Source organism: Dromiciops gliroides, chromosome 1 (assembly GCF_019393635.1).
Source record: "Dromiciops gliroides isolate mDroGli1 chromosome 1, mDroGli1.pri, whole genome shotgun sequence".
In the NCBI taxonomy this organism is placed as follows: Eukaryota; Metazoa; Chordata; class Mammalia; order Microbiotheria; family Microbiotheriidae; genus Dromiciops; species Dromiciops gliroides.
In genome coordinates this window covers 674,755,805-674,775,947 of record NC_057861.1, presented here as the reverse complement: position 1 = coordinate 674,775,947, position 20,143 = coordinate 674,755,805, and the positions used below count along the sequence as shown (strand labels likewise).

General features: G+C 41.7%; 2 protein-coding genes across 7 annotated transcripts in view; both read left to right on the top strand.

Annotated features, from left to right (window-relative positions):
• The window catches only part of CDHR4 (cadherin related family member 4), a gene marked incomplete at its 5' end in the record, with an annotated part of 41,404 nt that extends 36,803 nt beyond the window's left edge, over positions 1–4,601 (top strand). The window contains 4 exon segments of the mRNA XM_044000890.1: positions 1,290–1,352; positions 1,579–1,698; positions 3,087–3,117; positions 4,362–4,601. Coding sequence (XP_043856825.1) covers positions 1,290–1,352; positions 1,579–1,698; positions 3,087–3,117; positions 4,362–4,601 — 454 coding nt within the window.
• Positions 4,602–9,434: 4,833 nt separating this feature from the next.
• IP6K1 (inositol hexakisphosphate kinase 1) overlaps positions 9,435–20,143 on the top strand; it is a 57,463-nt gene continuing 46,754 nt past the window's right edge. For 2 of the 6 annotated variants that reach the window (XM_043979349.1, XM_043979348.1), the window contains exons 1-3: positions 9,435–9,807; positions 11,211–11,290; positions 17,371–17,449. The gene's annotated coding sequence lies outside the window, so the exon portion shown is untranslated. The remainder of the gene's footprint in view (positions 9,808–11,210; positions 11,291–17,370; positions 17,450–20,143) is intronic. The other 4 variants (XM_043979353.1, XM_043979351.1, XM_043979352.1 and 1 more) reach the window with 2 other exon arrangements.

Below are 20,143 nucleotides of genomic sequence, written 5' to 3'. Positions count from 1 at the left end.
CCATTTTCCATATCTTTCAAATATCACTGACAGCAATTATATACAACAATTCTTTTGGCACCTGGAGATACGGTGCATCTGGGAGAGGTGACTTGAATTACTCAAGGGCAAATAGATGCTCTCCTACTATGACTTTATTGACCTCAGGTATCATCTCCTGTTCGCCATTTTTTTGTTTTATCATTTCTAGTGCAAGGGCTGTTCTCCTTGACAGAGGAAACAAAGCAAATGAGAATTGAGGAACATTGGTTTCTCTCTGTTGTTAGCTATTACCTTCCCTAGCAACGGTCCTCTCCCTTCTTGGATCTTTTCTTCCAGTGTAACTTTAAAAACCTACATATTTTTGTTGTCTTTAAATTTCCTTGGCAGCCTCAGATCACTGTGAGCTTTATTTAGCACTTGACACTATTTTTATAGAGCTTTGCCAGCTTTTATAGTCATTTTCTATTACCTAGGCTTATTACCATCTTCTGTATATTTCTTTTTTCCTTTTACGTTGGTTGGTTTTCTGTGCATCCACATTTTTGTCTTCAGACATGTCCTGTTTTTGCAACTCATTTGAATTGTTTTCCTTTCTGTATTCAGAATTTTATTCTTTATTATCTCCCTTTACTCCTTCTCTTACTTCAGCTGTAGAATTTCCTTATCTTCCTTTCCCTCAGCATTGAAGCCAGGGGCTGGGCACAGAGTAGATACTCAGGAAATGTCTATTGAATGGATGGATGGATGGATGCATCAAGCTTGTTATAAGATTTTTTTCTCTGCCCGCATCATCTAACACAAAGCTGCTTAAGCTGTGGGTTGTGACCCCATATAGGGTTGCGTAACTGAATGTGGGGGGGGGGTCACAAAAATTTGGCAACAGTAAAAGGTTTGCTGAACATGCAATGACCAAAAAAAATTAATTCATATATGTATATATATATGTATATATACCCAGAGTCATGTAAAACTTTCTCAGGCAAAAAAGGATGTGAGTGGAAAAAGTTCAAGCCCTGATTTAGCATCACCTAATGAGGACTGAAGACTACTTAGTTCTTAAGTATTGTGGTTCCCTATTCCATTTAGAAGCCATTATTATACTGGGGAATGCAACAAAATTCAGCTTTAATAGATAAATGTCAATTCAGTGGATCATTTTTGTACCCAAATTACTTATCCCTTTATCAAGTGTGAAGCCCTAAGATGTCATCATGAAGAGAATATAGGTAATAGAGTAGAAATTTCTCTAGGCATAGTAGCACTGTAACCCCACTGACTATCCTCAATACTCCTTCCTTTTATTCTAGAATGGCTCTAAGCCAGCAAACATGTGGACAATCCTCCCAGACTCTATTAGTGGGACAGGTAAAGTATTGACCTCCTTTTCCCTTTTCTCCCCAGGTTTCACAGCATGCAACTGCCCTTACCTTTCAATAGCTGGGTCTGAGAGCCATTCTATGATAGGGAAAGCTTGTTCTGCTGAGGCTCCTGTCCTATTAAAAACAGTTTTACCCAGAGTTTTAAGATCACTAATGCAAAATTACCTGAAGACATCTTTCAGCCCTTCCCTTAATTTTTTCTTTTGTCTAGTACCAGGAGAAATGAAAATTCTACTGGTGAGCTAAGAAAAAAGAAGAATGATGAAGCCAGCAGCATCCTAAGTCTGGTACTACTAATTCTATTTCAGTCAAATGGATTTGAGGGGGAGGGAAAAAGGTATGAGACAAATATATATTAAGTGCCTACTGTGTGCTAGGTGCTGGGTTAAGCACTTTATAAATATTATCTCAAAGGGCAATTCCACTAATGACCACTGGTACCAGAACTATCTCTTAAGATACCACTTCTCTTCCACATCTTCCCCATCTCTTGTTTACTTCAAAATTCAGTCTATGTCACCTTCTACTCATGTAGCCTACCTCTTTCATCCAGTTACCTTGTATTTTTTTGGTATAATTTTGTGTGTACTTACATATGTATGTATGTGTATACACACACACACACACACACACACACACACACACACACACATATATATGTGGTATAGTGGATAGAGTTCCAGGCCTGCAGTCAGGAAGACTCATCTTCATGAGTTCAAATCTGACTGGAGACATTTACTAGCTGTATGACCTCTGGCAAGTTACTTAACCTGTTTACCTCAGTTCCCCATATGTAAAATGAACTGGAGAAGGAAATGGCAAACTACTCCTGTATCTTTGCCAAGAAAACCCTAAATACGGTCAAAATGACTGAGGCAGACACGACTGAAAGATGACTGAACAAATATATATATATATATATATATATATATATATATATATATATATATATATATGCGTGGGGGCAGCTAGATGGTGCAGTGGGATAAAGCACTGGCCCTGGATTTAGGAGGACCTGAGTTCAAATCCGGCCTCAGATACTTGACACTTACTAGCTGTGTGACCCTGGGCAAGTCACTTAACCTTCATTGCCCCACCAAACCCAACAAATATATATATATATATATATTATATATATATATGCATGTACACACATACTAACTTCCTCATAGAATGTAATTCCCTTGAGAACAGAGACTGTTTATTTTTTTGTCTTAGTATCTGCAATACCTAGAATGTTAACCTGGGAGGTTGCAGTTGTTCAGTCATTCGTGAATGACTCTTCGGGACCCTGTGGACCATAGCATGACAATACTGATCATGGGGTTTTCTTGGCAAAGATATTGGAGTGGTTTGCCATTTCTTTATCTAGTGGACTAAGGTAAACAGAGGTTAAGTGACTTGTTCAGGGTCACACAGTTAGTAAATGTCTGAGGCTGCATTAGATTTCAGGTATTCCTGACTCCAGGTCCAGAGCTCTAACCACTTAGCCATTAAGTTCTCCCCAACCTGGTAGGCAGTAGGTACTTAATAAATGCTTGTTTCTCGATTGATGGATAAGAGGTCTAAATCAGGGAGCTACCCACATCTAGAACCTTCAGCTAGAACAGGCAAAGGGCATAGCAATTCTGGATATTAGAACTAGATATTGTTTCAGGTGTGTACACAGGCGGGGTGACTGCTAAGTGCTTCTCTCTCATTTCCTTTTTCTTTTCCACTGAGCAGCAGCAGTTTGATGGCAGAGCCCAGGACCCTGGTAAGTGCTCCACTTACTTTTACCTTAGCCCCTTCTCCAAATAAAGGGACATACTGTCATGAAATCCATTTTGGAACAAGTGCCATCAGTCCCCACCTTGGCCCTTTAGGAAAAAGAAGATTCCCTGTGCTATGACACCCTGACATTGATGCCTTTTTTGCTTTAAGCTTATTCATACTATTCCTTGTGGTCTGGGCTGAAAGCAATTCAGGAATTACAGGGCCCTCTTAACCACTCTGGCTCTCTAGCCTACCTCCTACCCTTCTCCCCTTTTTTCCCTGACCCATCTCTCTTTCTGTCTCTGTCTCTCTGTTTCTGTCTATTTCTCTCACCCCCCCTCTACTTCCCCCTCACCTTTCTTTCTCTGTCTCTATCCCTGTCTATCCCCACCCCCAAAAAAAACCACACCACATTTAAAATTTCCTTGTATTAGTTCCAAATCCTTTCCCTCCCTTTCCCCTTTTGGCCACCTATTGAGAAGGCAAGGAAAACAAACACCATTACAAATATGTATAGTCATGGAAATTTCTGCATTAGGGGAGAGAGAGAGAAAGAGGGGGGGGAGGGAGAGGGAGAGGGAGAGAGAGAATGTTTCAATCTGCGCTTTCATCCATCAGTTCTCTATCTGGTGGTGGGTGGCATGTTTTCATATTTTATCAGGAGTCATTTGGAATTATAGGGGAGCAGTTATTGCATTGATCAGAGTTTACTCAGATTAAAGTCTTTCACAGTTGATTATCTTTACACTATCTCTGTTACTATGTAGAATGTTCTCCTGTCCCTGTTCACTTCACTTTGCATCAGTTCATATGTCTTCCCAGGTTATTCTGAAATCACCTCCTTCTCATTTCTTACAGCACAGTAGTATCCTATTACATTATATACCATAACTTGTTCAGTCATTCCCCAATTGATGGCCATCCCCTCAGTTTCTAATTCCTTGCCATAACAAAAATAGTTGCTATAAATATTTTTGTACATGTGGGTCCTTTTCCTCTTTCTATGGTCTCTTTGGTATATGGAGCTGGTAGTGGAATTACTGAATCAAAAAGTATATACGGTTTAGTAGCTTTTTGGGGAATAGTTCCAAATTGTCTAGCCTTTCTTGTTAAAAGTCACCTTTTAGGAGGTCAATTTGTAGGTAGATGAGAATGGCTGGTCATATGCTACTTCCCTTATACTCTAAGATCCTGCTTGGACCTTTCGGGTTAAATCATGTAGAGCTCATTGCTTTTCATATCTAGTTACAGGCAGAGATTATCTCTTCAGCAGCAACACAGGAGCACGGCGCTGGCTCTGAGGTCAATCTCAACAGCATGGGCAAAAGCTGTTTTAAGAAATTAGTGGCTGTACTTTTTTGGAAATGGGTGAGATACATAAAAGGGATCTAGTCTGACTCATTTCCCTGAAGGTCTCGCACCCTGCTGACTCCTTACTTCCGCCCAGCCCCTCCCTTCCTCTTCTCCTACCACCTGAGACCCTAACTTCCAGTTTGTGTTTCATTATCAGAATGATCTTACAAAATAAAGGTGTTATTTTAATCTAATGTGAGATTGAATGTCAATAAGATAACTCTTAAAGGAAGAGATTAGCAGCAGGGTCAGATCACCCTGGAATGAACAATAGAAGACATCCCAGTGGCCTGGCAGCCAGTGATTCTCTAAGGATTTTGTTGAGGGCCCCAAAGAGGCCTCAGTCCCTTTCTTACTATTCTTCAGTTTTCCTCCACACTTTTAAAAATTGTTAAAGGGCATGTAAGGGTTATTGGGTACAATAGTTCACGATTTTGTCCCTTTGTTATGACATGCCATCAATTACACTGCTTGACATCCTGAACTTGAGGGAATATCACAGTTCCCTTGGAGGATGCTGTCCCACCTTGGGAGAAGTGGTCCCAAAAGTCATTACCATTTAGTGAAGACATTAGTAGTAGAGGAAGCAGGAAATCTGGGTCTTTTTTCCAGTAGGCTTCAGTTATTACCCTCTCCTTCTCAATAATAATACAAATATCTAGTATTTATATAGTGATTTAAAGTTTTCAAAGTGTTTTATCAATATTATCTCATTTTACCTCACAATAACCCTGAGAGTTATTATCCCCACTTTATAGAAGGGGAAGCTGACCCAAAAGGAAGTTAAGTGACTTGCCTAGGGCCTCACACAGCTAGACAGTGTCTCAGCCTGGACCGAACTCAGTTTTTCTCAACTCCAGGTCCAGCCCTCTATCAGCTGTGCCACGTAGCTACCATAATAGCAGCTATGCTATAACATGCACAATGCTATAATAACTTGCTTTCACTTTACCTTCTAGGAATGTTCTGGAAGGATTAATAAGGGCTTTTTCTTTAAAAAACACACACACTATAAAGTGCTTTGAGCTCCACACTGATTGATGATAAATGAATATAAGCTGTTATTATCATTATTAATGAGCTGAATATGTCTAAATCTTCCCTTTGCAGTCTGCTTCCCATTCTTGGGAAGTCCAAAAGTGATCAATTTCCACCCCTAGTTTTGCCCCTTTCTTTTATTGTACCCCAATCATCAACTAGCTCGTGTGTCAAATTCAACTGAACAAATATTAATTATGTACCTATTGTGTGCTAGGCATTGGACACATGAAGATGAAATACAAAAGTCACTTCCTTCAAGGTCCTTACAGTTGAATGGAAGAGGGGACAGGATATTCACAGATGTGTCTAAAGCAAGGCTGAGAGAGAGAGAGAGAGAGAGAGAGAGAGAGAGAGAGAGAGGAGAGAGAGAGAGAGAGAGAGAGGGAGGGAGGGAGGAGGGGGGAGGGGGGAAGGGAGGGAGGGAGGGGAGAGGAGAGAAAGGAGAAATCCAGATAAAGCTCTCTAGGAAAATTTGAGGATAGAGAATTGCTTTCTGCTGAAACAATCAGGGAAGACTTGGTGGAGGAGTTGCCACCTAAGTTGGGCCTTGAGGGAGAAAGATCTCTACAGGTGGAGACAATAACAAGCAACACATTTCATGCAAGGAAGACTATCTAGATGTGAAAGAAGGCAGGACAAGATCAAGGAATAGTAAGTAGTTCATTTTGGTTTGAGCATAGGGTATGTGAAATAAAGCTGGAAAGTAGGAAGCCTGTCCCAACCTTTCTTAATTCCATTGCCTTCTCACTGTTAACTATTCCCTATTTATCCCGAATATAGCTTGCTTTGTATATATTTATTTGCATGTTGTCTCCTTCCCCCACTAGATTATTCTTTTGACTTTATTTATAGCCCCAGTATTTAGTTCAATACCTTTCAGGCACATAGGAGGCTTGATAAATGTTTATTGAATAACTGATTGAAAGGGTCAGTCAGTCAATAAGCATTTATTAAGCACTTACTTAATGTAGGCATTTAAGTACTTCTGTTCCAGGCTTTGTGTTAAATGCTGGGGATACAAAAAGAAAAAAGAGGAAAAAGAATCTTTGTCCTCAAGAAGCTAGAAAATCTAATGGAGGACCCCACAGTCTAACAAATGCTTATTGACCAAAAGATTGTGTCCAGATTGTAATGGGCCTTAAACGCTAGATTAGATGTTATTTATCCTATGGGCAAGAGAGTCTGAGTTCTAATCAAAATTGGGGAAACCCCCCTATAGGGTAATTGAGAATTTGCTTCATGTCATAGGTACTAAACTGGACCTTTGCAGGGGAAAGGAAAAAAAAATGGGGTTAGTGGCCTTGGAAGTTTTGCCTGGTAGCCTGGTGTCCTGAGGAACTTCCTATCCTGTTTGCATCACCAAAAATAGAAAAGAAAATAAAATTGAGGTGGAGTCCATTTCATTCTAGCTGATTAGTTATATCCAGCATTTCTCCCCTTGGGCATTTAGGTGTGAATGAATGCTTAAAACTCTATTTTTCCTCAATGCAACTCCTTATAACTCTCTGTCATCCTGCATGGACCTGTAGGGAGGTTGTCCCTGATTGATTACCAGCCTAGTTGTTTGTAGGTAGCTTAAAAGTACTACCTGGGGGGCAGCTAGGTGGAGCAGTGGATAGAGCACCAGCCCTGGAATCAGAAGGACCTGATTTCAAATCTGGCCTCAGACACTTAACACTTACTAGCTGTGTGCCTTGGGCAAGTCACTTAACCCTCATTGCCCAACAAAAAACAAACAAACAAAAAGTACTTCCTGGGTTTAGGTCATCATTTATTTGGTGCCTGGGGATCCAGAAAGGATTCTGGTGATATCAAAAAAGGTTTGAAACTCTTTGGATGTACTGATTGGGTGAAGCTAAGCATGTCATAAAGGCTGTGACCTTTGGTGTGTTGGGTAGTCACAGCTGCTTCAACTTCTCAGGATTCCTGAAATCCCTTGGCAATAGCATGGGAAATGCCCAAGGTCATGGTTTAATGTAGAAGCCCAATCCCTGGGCCAAATTCTTTTTTTAAAGCCCTAACAAGCCTCGTTAGTCAACACTACTATAGTTATCACAGTAATAATTGAGCCTAATATGATGTTCAAATTCCCCATGGAATCCCCATTCTCTACTCTCTTTCTGATGACATTTTTCCGTCTTTGCCGTCTGTTCACTGAGGCCATTTGGGCTTTGCTACAGCCCTAATAATAATGACTCTTGGGTCTGAACTTCAGGGAACTAGAGGGCCCAGAGCCATGGAATTTCCTTATTCCTCTGACCTGAGATGGCCCCATTTTATAGTCCCTCAGGCCGTGGAAGATGTTGTCAAGTAAAAAATGCAACTGGCTTCTATGAGGGGGAACATTCATTCTTTTAGGACCTGTATTCGCTACTCCTGACTGATCTCTATGAAGATGAGCCAAACAAAATGTGTCAGAACTGGTCTCCATGGCAGCTGATAAGAATGTTAAGTAGGTTGCTTTACATAGGCTTACACAGGAGGAAAACAACATCAATGCTCCATGGATCTGAAATGTCATTTATGTAGGCCCAGGCAAAGGTGTAGCTCATAAGCCACATATCCTTTCTATGAAGTCCCTTGTTTGTGTCTTTCTATAAATCCTGCACTCCATGTACTGGATGACTTCTAACATTTAGAATGCTTTCTAACACCAGGAGAATACTAGTGGTGGGACTGGGCTATCCATCTGTTATCACTGGCTCTTCCTATATGACTTGACCCATCTGAGTATACATCTTGGGTATCTTCCATTCCTCCTCATGGGCAAGTTATCCTTAATATAATCTTCAGCTTCTTTACATCAACCAGATTTGCCTCTACTGCCCTCTGGGTTACACAAAATTTTGATTCTTTAGAGATTGTGGTCAGAGGCAGGGGAGGCAATAGTAGAAAGCATGCTGCCCTTGAAGCCAGGGAGACCTGGGTTCAAATCTAACAAATAACAGCTGAGGGACTTTGATTCAAAGCCATAGAGCACCAGTGGAAGAATGGTAGCCTTAAAAAGAGTTGGGATTTTTTAAAGCATTTTTAAAAAAAATTCCTTTTTAGGCAGGGAAGCACTGAGCAAGTGCCCAAATGCAATCTAGCTGTATCTCTTCCTCCAGCTGTTTTAGCCCAGCTTACAGTGGGGTCTATCTGCAGCGTTTGGGCTGCCCTTTTCCTACGTTTTGCTACTGATGAAACTGAGACCCTAAAAGACTGGGCGGGATGGGGGTGTGACTAACTGGACCAAGGTCATAGACGTTATAAGTGGCACAGCCAAGATTCAAGCCAGCACCTTTTCAAAAACCCCAACGTATTTTTTCCTCCTAAACCCCACGATCCAGCTGACTGCAGGTATACACAGGTGAGTACCAACAGGTGACTTCCGGCGTGCAGAAGCTAGTCACTGTGGTCAGGGTGTGTGGTCAGCCACTTGGGAGGGTGGTCTACGTCCAGGTTTACACCTGCTTGGGCCACTGGCCTTATTTCCCCATCTACACAGTCCAAAACCTATTTAGACCAGGGGATAGAGGGGTATAACGGCCCTCCAGAGAAGGGGCACCCCCACGCCCACCCCGGCCACCTTGGGGCCCTCTTTCCCCACTAGGGTATGGGGGGGATGGGTGGTGACAACAGGCATTGATGGGGCTACAGAACAGTCCTATCCACCACGTCAAGGATGAAAAGACAACAGAAAACCACCAGGGACTGTATGCCTGCTAGGGCGCCCACAGGGACTACAGCAGGGCCGTAGGGCTTCGGGCACCTCTCTGAGGGCAGGGCAGGGCCCAGCAGGGCCTGCGGCTCCGCAGTCAGGCCCGTGACCTAGCAGCCGTCGCGCGCCCGGCCCGGGAGCTCGCGCAGCCCACGAATTAGGAGCGCGCGGCCCAGGCGCAGAGGCCCGTCATAGTCACGTGCCCTTGGCGTTGCGGACCTGAGTAGGCGTTGGGGATGCTGGAGGATTTGGACTGACGGGCCGCGCGACCTGTCAGCAGGGGGCGCTGACCCCAACCGGTGGGCGAAGCGGCTTGTGATTGGGGAACCAGCCCCGGTGAGGGGCGTATTCCTTGCCGGTATGGTTGCTATGACGCCAGGCCCCCGCCCCCTCGGCTGGCCGCCATCTTGTTGTTGATTCGTACCCAGTCGGGGCCGAGCCGGGAGCGGGTACGGAGCGGCCGCTTAAGGGCCGCCGCTGACGGCGCTCAGCCGCCAGTGTTGTCTGCCTGCCGGCTGGGCGGGCCAGACCCTGGAGGCCCAGGGGGCCCAGCCCCCGGGGGGGGAGCCGCGGCCGTCAGCTGCCAGGGCCCCGCGGGTGAGTCATGGGAAGCAAGCCAGCCCGTAGTGACGGGGAGAGAGCTGGGGGCTCCGGCCGAGCGGAGGGGGCGAGGAAGAGATGTGGCCCTAGAGACCCAAGGGCGTGGGGGAGGGGGCTTTGAGGACCCATGGGGTCACGGAGGAGCTGTGGGGGTCCTGAGGGAGAGAGGCGAGTGGGCTGTCCTGCTTTGCACCCTACGGAGGGGCGAGGGCAGGGGCATCCTGGTTTGGAGCATCCCTGAGGGAGGGGGATGAGTCTGGTGGGGGGAAAGAATAGGATGCGGAAGGGAGGAGGGGAAGAGGAAGGGATGGGAAGAGGGGAGAACGAAAGGAAGGCCGCTGAGGCTTTAAGAGAGAGGCCACAGAGACCTGTGCTCGCTCATTTACAGATGAGGAAACTGAGGCCCAGAGAGAACCCCTAGGGATCATGATGGGAGAGTGGTTGATTAGGGAGAAAGAGCCCTTGGTAGGAAAAAGAGGGATGGAGGGGACTGCGAGGTGGAGATGTTGTTCAGAGGAGCAGCAGTAGGCCAGAGGTAGGGAACGGAGATTATATAACCGTAATACTAATACTGATCATGGTGATGATGATGCTAGCTAACATTTAGATAGTTCTCACTGTGTACCAGCTTTACAGTGATTTCATTTGATTCTAACAGCAATCCTGGGAAGTAGGTGCAATTCTTACCCTCATTTTACAGATGAGGGAGGGGAACTATCCATACACGCATGTGTATAAACACACGTGTGGATTCACACATGTGTGTACATATACACACTTGTGCATGCACATGTGCACATGCATATACACACACACATATAGTGTGTGTGTATATATATATGTGTGTATATGTGTGTGTGTGTGTATATATATGTGTGTGTATATATATATATATATATATATAAATCTTTGGAAGGATATAGAAGGCCCCTCCCTATAGGTAATAAAGACAGGCTCCTGTGCCAATAGGTTTCTTGACTGACCTCTCAGAGCAGAGGGTTGTGTGTCTTTATCTTCACTGTTAGGAAAGTGGATTGCAGACAGATTGGTCCCAGAGCTCTGGGTAGCAGGTTGTTTTCCTCTGGGACTTGCCTCAGTTTGGGTCAGAGAGCTTTTCCCTTATTTCTCTTGGGCAGAAGTAGCCATCTGAATGCTCAGTAATCCAGGGCAGGGTGTGCAATGCATTAGGATGTGCTTGCTCAGTGGGAAGCTGGCTTCCGTGTCTTGCAGCAGTCAGACCGGGCCTGATGCTGTCAAGATCATAATTTTATTCCCAAGTAGAATGGAAAAGAACTTCTTTTCCTCATGTCCCTCCTGGAAAGGTAGTTCCTACTTCTTGAAATGAAAAATGTCTCTTCAGACTTTTGACTTTGTGTTAACCATTTCTTTGTTTTTTTCAGGGTGCCTTGTACTATTTACCCTTCTGCTGCCTCCTTGCATATACTCACCCAAAGACACACACAGTTCAAATACTTCAGAGGTACTTATTTTGTTTCTATGAATAGATAGCCTATCTTAAATATTCATATTGCTCTTAACTGGAGCACTCAGGAACATAGTAGGGCCTTCCTGTTATTGTTTGCTTTGGAGAACATTGATGTGAACAATTAGAATTCCATTGATCTTCCTTTGGAGAAATAAGAGTATTCTGCCAACTGTCTTACTGGTATCTGATGATACATCAAGTTCAGGAAATAGAGCTGAATGTGTAGGTCAAGAAAAACAAAACTTATGTTAGCCTGAGTGCCATTTAACTATGAATCCATGTTCAAACAGTGATTAAGTGGAGTTTGCACAGAAGCCAGGAAAAGGAATATCTATTTATTTGTGAAAGTAATTTAGTAGCCTTCATCTTGATTTGTGAACTTGAGGGTTTAGATATAGGATCCATGGAACAGATCCAACTACAGCTATCTTACTGTAAGAATGAGTTTCTCCTGTACCTTAATCCCCAAATTTTATTGCAGAGAAAGCTATCTTTTTTTCCCTTGGGTCCCTTAAATCAGCCTTTGAGTTAAATGAGCACTTGTTAATGATACAAGTTAAAATGCTTCCTTAGTATCTGTAGGTCTTTGTCATAAGGGAAGAAAAATATTGGAATGGATTTCCTTTATAGTTACTCTGCAAGTGAAGTTTATTTCTAAGATTAAGAGGACTAGCTCACCCCAAATTTTCCCTTTTCCCCTAAATGTTACTTAGAATTTTTACGTTCCAAGTTCATGAAATCTGAAGTATTTACATAATCCCTTTTGATTTCTGGTCAGACTTAGTTGTAGGAAACCAAGGATAGTGAATCTATGCCTTTTTTTTTTTTTTTTGCGGGGCAATGGTCCAGAGTCACACAGCTATTAAGGGTCAAGTGTGTGGGGGGCAGCTAGGTGGCGCAGTGGATAGAGCACTGGCCCTGGATTCAGGCGTACCTGAGTTCAGATCCAGCCTCAGACACTTGACACTTACTAGTGTGTGACCCTGGGCAAGTCACTTAACCCCCATTGCCACGCAAAAAAAAATAAAGGGTCAAGTGTGTGAAGCTGGATTTGAACTCCTGAATCTAGGGTTGGTGCTTTATCCACTGCACGCCGCACCTAGCTGCCCCAAATCTATGCCATTGATTACATCTGTGGCAAAGTCTTTGCACCTCAGGATAGAAAACAGCAAGCCATTTGATCTCTAGGAGATGCTTTTCTGAAATTCTTGGACTTTTAATTTTTTTGGTGGGGCTAGGAATGAGAGGAGGGAGAGTGCCAAAATAAAAGGGAGCTGGTATTTCAGCTATCTTTTCTCTTTTAATGAATGAATGAATGTATGCAACATTTATGAAGTACTTATTATGTGAAAAGCATTGTTCTAAGTGCTGAAGATACCAATGGGAAACAGGAAAGCCCTTGCTTTCAAGGAGCTCTCTTCTAATGAAGGAGACAATGTGAAAACAGCTAGGCACAAAAAAGACGAAGGATAAAGGAGAGTTCATTAACAGAGGGAAGGCACTCATGTTAAGGGAAATTAGGAAAGGTTTCTTGTGGAAGGTGAGGTGAGAAGGGGAGGGATTCCAGGCCTAGAGTAAAATGAAAGTGCACAGAGTAAAGAGATGTTTGATGAATATTGAGGCCAGTGTCACTGTATTACAGAGTATGGGGGCTGGGGGGGGGGGTTGTTGAGGAAGGAAGAGAGAGGTATAAGAAGACTGGAAAAGTAGGAGGATCCAGGTTATGAATGACTTGTAATGCCAAACAGGATTGTATATTTCATTTTGGAGGTGCTAGGGAGCCACTGGAGGTGGGGTAGGGTTGGGGTATAATCTGAACTGGGAAGATCAGTTTAACAGCTGAAGGGAGGAAGGACTGGAAGCTCTGGGGAAAGACTTGAGGCAGGCAGATCCACCAGCAAACTAGTGTAATGGTGTAGGTGTGAGGTGATGAGGGCTTGCACCAGAGTGGTGGCAGGGCCAGAGGAGGGGAGGGGGCATATTGGAGAGATGTCGAAGAAATGTTATCAGTGGGCTTTAGGACACAGGTGGACACAGGACGCGAGAGCGAGGAGTTAAGGATGACAAGTAGGTTGTGAGTCTGGGTGGTTGGTGGTTCCCTCACAGTAATAAGGGAGTTAGGAAGTTGGAGTGGGAGAATGTTGGGTCGGAGGGGGAATAATGAACTCACTTTTGGACATGTTGGATTTAAGATGTCTCTTAACCTTCCAGTTAGGGATGTTTAAGAGGTAGTTGGAGGTGCCAGTCTGGAGATTAGGAGAGAAGTTAGAATCGTGTAAGTAGCTTTGAGAATCATCTGCGTACAGTTGAAAATTTAATGTATGGGAGCTGATCTCTCTGTAAAATAATATAGGAGAGTGGCAGCTAGGTGGCATAGTGGATAGAGCACTGGCCCTGGAGTCAGGAGTACCTGACTTCAAATCCGGCCTCAGACGCTTGACACTTACTAGCTGTATGACCCTGGGCAGGTCACTTAACCCCAATTGCCTCACCAAAAATAAAAAAAAATAATAATAATATAGGAGAGGAGCAGAGGGCTCAGGAAAGAGCCCTGTGGGACCCCTGCCATTAGCAGGCTTGACCTATACAAAGATCCAGCAAAGGAACCTGAAAAGGAGTAGTCAGACAGGTAGGAAGAGAACCAATATAAGGTAGTAACAGGGAAACCTAGAGAGTATCAAGGAGAAGTGAGTGAGTGTCAAAGGCTTGTTAAGAATATGAAAGTCAGCCATTAGTTATTTAGCCCATTACTGTTTCTTTGTAATTTCTCCTAAAGGAGAACACCACCAAAACTGGAGGCACTTTGGCAGTTTTTAAAAGTAGTCATATTTAAGCAAATTTGGTAACTAGATTAAAAAAATTCTTGTTCTGGTTTTCCTGTGTATTTCCTCTTAGGCTGCTCCCTGTTCCTCGTTCAGCACAAGCATAGGAACTGGCTATATTGAAAAGTGTAATATGTAGTTTGGTTTTTTTTGCAGGGCAATGAGGGTTAAGTGACTTGCCCAGGGTCACACAACTAGTTAAGTGTCAAGTGTCTAAGGCCGGATTTGAACTCAGGGAGTCCTGAATCCAGGGCCGGTGCTTTATCCACTGTGCCACCTAGCTGCCCCAATATGTAGCTTTTACTATATACATCAGGGACACTTGGGTAATTGATTTGATAGAGAACTGTTTTGGCTCAAAAACTTGTTAGCCAGCTAGACTGTAAAGACTGTATTAATGTAAGGAAAGATATTAACTAAATTGGAAAGAGATTCTATAGCCCACCTCTTAATACCATTTATGTATTTATAGGTGCAGTAAAAGTTGGATTTTCCAACAATTAGAAATCTCCCTTAGCCAATACTTCCAAGCTTTGCCAGTATAATAATGATGTCTGCTCATGGTGACGACCTATAGAAAAGCAGCGTGGTAGTGGAAAGAACACAGAATTTGGATCTGGGTTTAAATCCTGGCTCTATTTACTCATTACCTTTGTGATTTAGGGCAAGTAATTTATTCTCTCTGGGCCTCATTTTCCTCATTTGTACTAGATAATAATCTCTACTAAACTGTATGACCTTAGGGGTTTCAAGATCCTAAAATGCCTTTTGTTCATTCGTTTCTGTCCTGTCTGACTTTATGTGACTCCATACTGGAGTGGTGTGCCATTTTGTTCTTCAGCTCATTTTTGTAGATGAGGAACTGATTTGTCCAGAGTCACACAGCTGGTGTGTGTCTGGGACCAGAGTTGAATTCAGTCTTTCTGACTCTAGGGCCTGCATTCTACCTGCACCACCTAACTGCCCCAGAATGCCTTTAGAATTCTCAAAAAACAGATCTGTTTGATTTTACTGTTAAATGTATTTTTGGTCCCCAAATTTATTAAAAATAACCCGAATATTCCATTTGCCCAATTATGCCATCCAGTGGTATATTTATTATCTTAAGAGAGGTGATGTACCATAATGGATAAAGAGCCAGTCTTGAAGGCAAGAAGTTCTGGGTTCAAGTGTCATCTCAGAATTTACTGGCCCTGTTGTGTAAATCTGAGCTCATAGGCAATTCTAACCTGTGTTGGTGTAGAGCTGGTTTCCTTACCTGAAGTTTATTATCTGCTCTTCTTATATTAGCATAGCACTTGAGCTTTTCAAAGTACTTTTGCATACACCCTTATTTTAGTTTCCAAAAACCTGTGAAGTAAAAGCAGGGCAATTATTTTAAAAATTATATACTGAACCATTAACAGTAACAAATTAACGTGTGAACTGTAGAGTAAAATCACACATAAATCCTTAGTATTTAACAAAATAGAAAGAATCAAATGAATTAAATGAAAAATATTTATGTCCTTGTCAATTTAGTATAAAAATTGACTATTTTGGCAATATTTTCATAGCTATACATATGTGTTAATATTTTTATTATTTTTCAGTTGGTTTCATTTTATATTACTTAGGCATTTACTTATTTCCTTGTTTGTTTCATATTTGTTTATTTTTAATAGTACCATAATATCCTATTACATTAATACAATGTAATGAGTATTTTATTCAGCTGTTTTCTAGTCATTAGATATATAGGTTGTTTACAAATAAAACATTATTTTAGAATAAAATTCTACTTGTAGAATCACTGAGGTAAAAGGAATGATTAGTTTGTAACTGTTTACCATTGCCATTTTTTCTCTAAGATACTTGTACCACACTACAGTTTTAGCAGCAATGTATTAGAGTGCCTGTTTCCCTGTAATAAAGCAGGTATTTTTATATCATTTTGATGAAAAGCAAATCAAGGCCTAAGATGGAAGTTAAGTGACTTATGTAAGGTCACATTGTTAGTGGTAAAGCTGAAACTAGAATGCAAAGCTCCTTATTCCCCCTTCCATGCTCTTTCCAGTAATGATAACAACTGACACTACTATGCACATAGCACAGTACTTTGCAAATAATAGGCACTTAATAATTGCTTCTTGACTTGAAATATAGTGCTTTAAATTTCAGTGTTTCACCTACCTCATCTCATTTGGTGCTCACAGCAACTCTGAGAGGTAGGTACTTACAGGTATTATTAGCTCTGTTTTACAGGAAGCCAAGGCAGAGAGAGGTAGTCTCACTACTAGTAAGAGTGGGAGGTGACATTTGAACCCAGGCCTTACTCAGACCTAGCCAGCATTCTGTCCATTCTTCTAAGCTCCCGTAGATGCCTATAAAAGTGAACTTCCCTTATTTTATATTTTTTAGTACATATGTTACCAGGCTGTAGAACTGTGCTGTCTTGGTCATATGCTGTCTCATTCTTTCATCCCTCACATCCTAAGTTTGAAGTAGTTTTTCCTTCCTCTGATTTTGTTCCTCTTTCACTTGTATTATGGCTTTGTGTGTGCATAAAGATTTATTAAAGGTTTTTTCTGTCCCAGGCACTGTGTTCAGTTGGGGGCACAAATGAAAGTAACTAAGACACTTGTTGTCTCAAGGAGCTTACATTCTAATGGGAGAAGGCAACACATCATGGGTTAGTTGGAAGAAGGAGAAAGGATTAGATATATCCAAGAAGTTTTGTGGAGTGCTTTACTAAGCTAGATAAGGCCAAAGCAGGCCTGTCAAAACCTATGGTGGTTGCAGGGCTGGAGATCAATTTTCTTTTCTTTATTTTGTAGGATCAATACTATTTTGTTTTTTAGCTATTATTATTATTTTAAAATAATAAACATTTTTATTTATGGTTTCGTGTTCCAATTTTTTCCTTTCCCTCCCTCCCTGAGGTGGCAAACAATTAGATATGTGTTATACATGTATGATTATGCAAAACATTACCATATTTGTCATTTTGTACAAGGAAACTTGATTAAAAGAGAAAAAAATGAAAGAGTGAAAAATAGCATGCTTCAGTCTGTCCCATCAATATCAGTTCTTTCTTTGGAGGTGGATGGTATGTTTCATCAGTGGTCCTTTGGGATTGTCTTGGATGATTGTATTGTTGAGAATAGTCAAATCATTCACAGTTCTACATCAAACAATATTACTGTCTCTGTGTACAATGTTCTCTTGGTTCTGCTCACTTCATAATACATCATTTCATACATGTCTTTCCAGGTTTTGGAGACCAATTTTCTAGTGCAGAAGAAGATAATTCCAGTGATTTAATTACTCTACTGAGCTCTGTAAAGTTGAGGTCAGTTTTACTTATTCTTGTGACATCTCTTCTTACTCCACATGTAAACAGGGTGCTGCATACAGTAGGTGCTCATTAAATGAGTGTATTAGTAAATTAATTTGGTTCTTAAATTCCACTATATAACAGGCATTGTTTTTCTATCAGTCTTGATGGGAAAATGTGCTTAGAAAAAAGTGGTCACAGTAAGTATGTTTGAGAGCATTTTATACCTAAAACCATTAATTAGAGAAGAATAGAGTCACCTTATTCATTGCATAAGCATACATTAATTACAGAACAAATTACAACTGGATAGGAGCAAAGCCTTTAAAGTTCTTTTTGAGAAATAGCATTCTGTTTTTTTGCAATTATTTTTGGGGGTAATGGCTTTATTATTTGAAGTATTTTTCATAGTCCTTTGATTCTAAACAGTATTACAAATTTAGTAGCATGTGGTGTTAGGGGTGGTCAGCCTTTTGTTCAGAGAATCAATCTCCTTTTTGAAAAAATAGTAAAGGTTAACATAAGACTTACCCACTGAGCCCAGTTGGCCAACTCTTGTGTGTCTTTTGGTCTTACACTGTTTCTTTCATATTTTGAATAAGAATTATTTATTGCTCATCATCTGGAGATGATCAGCTGCTCAAAATAAAAAGTTTTGAGCTACTTTGGAAACATACTTTTAAAATAAATTTTTTAGGATTCTTAGTGAATTCTATGATATTAGACAGTTTTAGAACCAAGTCAGCTTCTCTGAGTCTCAGGAGGCTGAATCTTTAAATTAAGGGGTTGGACTACACTAGATAATCCATAAGGACCTCTCTAACCTGGACCTTCTAGGGTTCTGTCGATGTCTGATAGAAGACAAGGGGCTTAGCTTGACCTTCAAGTGCCTTTACCTCCCTACCTCATGATCCGTAGAGCCTGCTCTTCTTCAGCACAAATTCTCAGCTGCAGTCAGACATGGTATTTGTCCCCAGGATGGTGAAGACAGCACTAGGGTGGTGACACCATACTTGAAGAGGAGCAGACAGTTTCAGTGAATATTAAGGAGAGGTATACTTGACAGGACTTAATTACTGATTAGATTTGGGCAGTGAGGGCGAAGGAAGAATTAAGGATGACTCCTGACTTTTCTTGATCCTGAGTAACTGAGAATATAGTGGTACTGCCAACAGAAATAGAGCAGTTGATATGGATAGGATGATTGTGGACATGATGAATTTAAAGTGTAGGCTCTTCATCCAGATGGAGACATTCAGCAGGTAATTGGAGATGCCACACGATATAGTTCAGGAGAATCATTGAGGCTGAAGATAGATTTGGTAGTCGTCTCCACAGAGGTCGTAATTAAACCATAGGAATGTATGAGATTGACAAAGGAGAAGGCTCCCAAAGATACCCTTCTGGGGAAGCCTTATTACATGGAAGTTAGGAGAATATCAGTGAACCAGTAAGGAAGATAAAAGGAGTGAACAAGAGGTTCAACTAAAATGAACTGGATGTATATGTTATATCAAATGATTTTGAGAGTTGAAAGGAAAATTTCAGCAGCCATCTGTCTAGTTCAAAACATACATGAAATGAATTCCTGCTTACCCCTGAAGTGATTGTCTAACTTCTACATGAAGACCTCCAAGGAAACTAAGTCATCAAAATCTACATTGTTGGTGAAGCTATGAACTAGAATGGCTCAATCATTCTAGAAAACAATTTCGAATAGTTGGATTAAAGGAATGTCAAAATGAACTGTCACTAAACACTAGGCTTGGAGTCAGTAAGACTCATCTTCTTGAGTTTCAAATACGGGCTCAGACACAGACTGTGTGACCCTGGACAAGTCACTTAACCTGTTTACCTCAGTTCCTCATCTGTAAAGTGAGCTGAAGAAGGAAATGGTCAACCAGTCTGGTATCTCTGCCAAGGAAAACCCAAAATGGGGTCATGAAGAGACATATACCACTGTTAGGGAATGGGTCTTATTTTTCTAAATTTGACTCAGTTCTCTATATAGTTGAAAAATGAGGTCTTTATTAGAGAGAAATTTGCTGTAAAAATTCTCTCCCCCTCCTCCCCCCATCCCCCATTTTTTCCTAATTTTGACTGCATTAGTTTTGTTTTTAGAAAAGCTTTTTAATTTCATGTAATCAAAATTAGGGGCAAGTATGATGCACAGTGGATAGAGCATAGGGCCTGGAGTCAGGAAACTGCACAGGGTCACGCAGCAATTTGGGGTCTGAGACATGACTCAAACCCAGATTTTCCCGAATTCAAGTCTAGCCCTCTACCCACCATGCACTGCCTATTTTTACCATCAGGCAACAACCCGAGTCTCATCAAATGCCCTGCTCACACAGATGTACCCCTCATTTTTCAAACCTTTCCAAGGAGCTGATACTGATAATTACTGCCCTATAGCTCTATTTGGAAAATGAATAGTGGGTTCCGTAAGCCAAAGCTCCCTTTCCTGATTACTGCTCCTTTTTACACGTCAGCCCCATCACTTGGGTGTTCTTCCATTCATTTCCATTCAATTATTCATTCATTCTTCCCTACCTTTCCATTGTACTCTCTGGCACAAAATATTGGGCTTATGTCCCACCCCTGGAAATTACTCTGTATATATTCAGTATTCATTTGTATGTGTACAGGTTGTTTCCCTCGACAGATTACAACCTCCTTGAGAGCAGTCAGGAACACCTGAATTTAAAT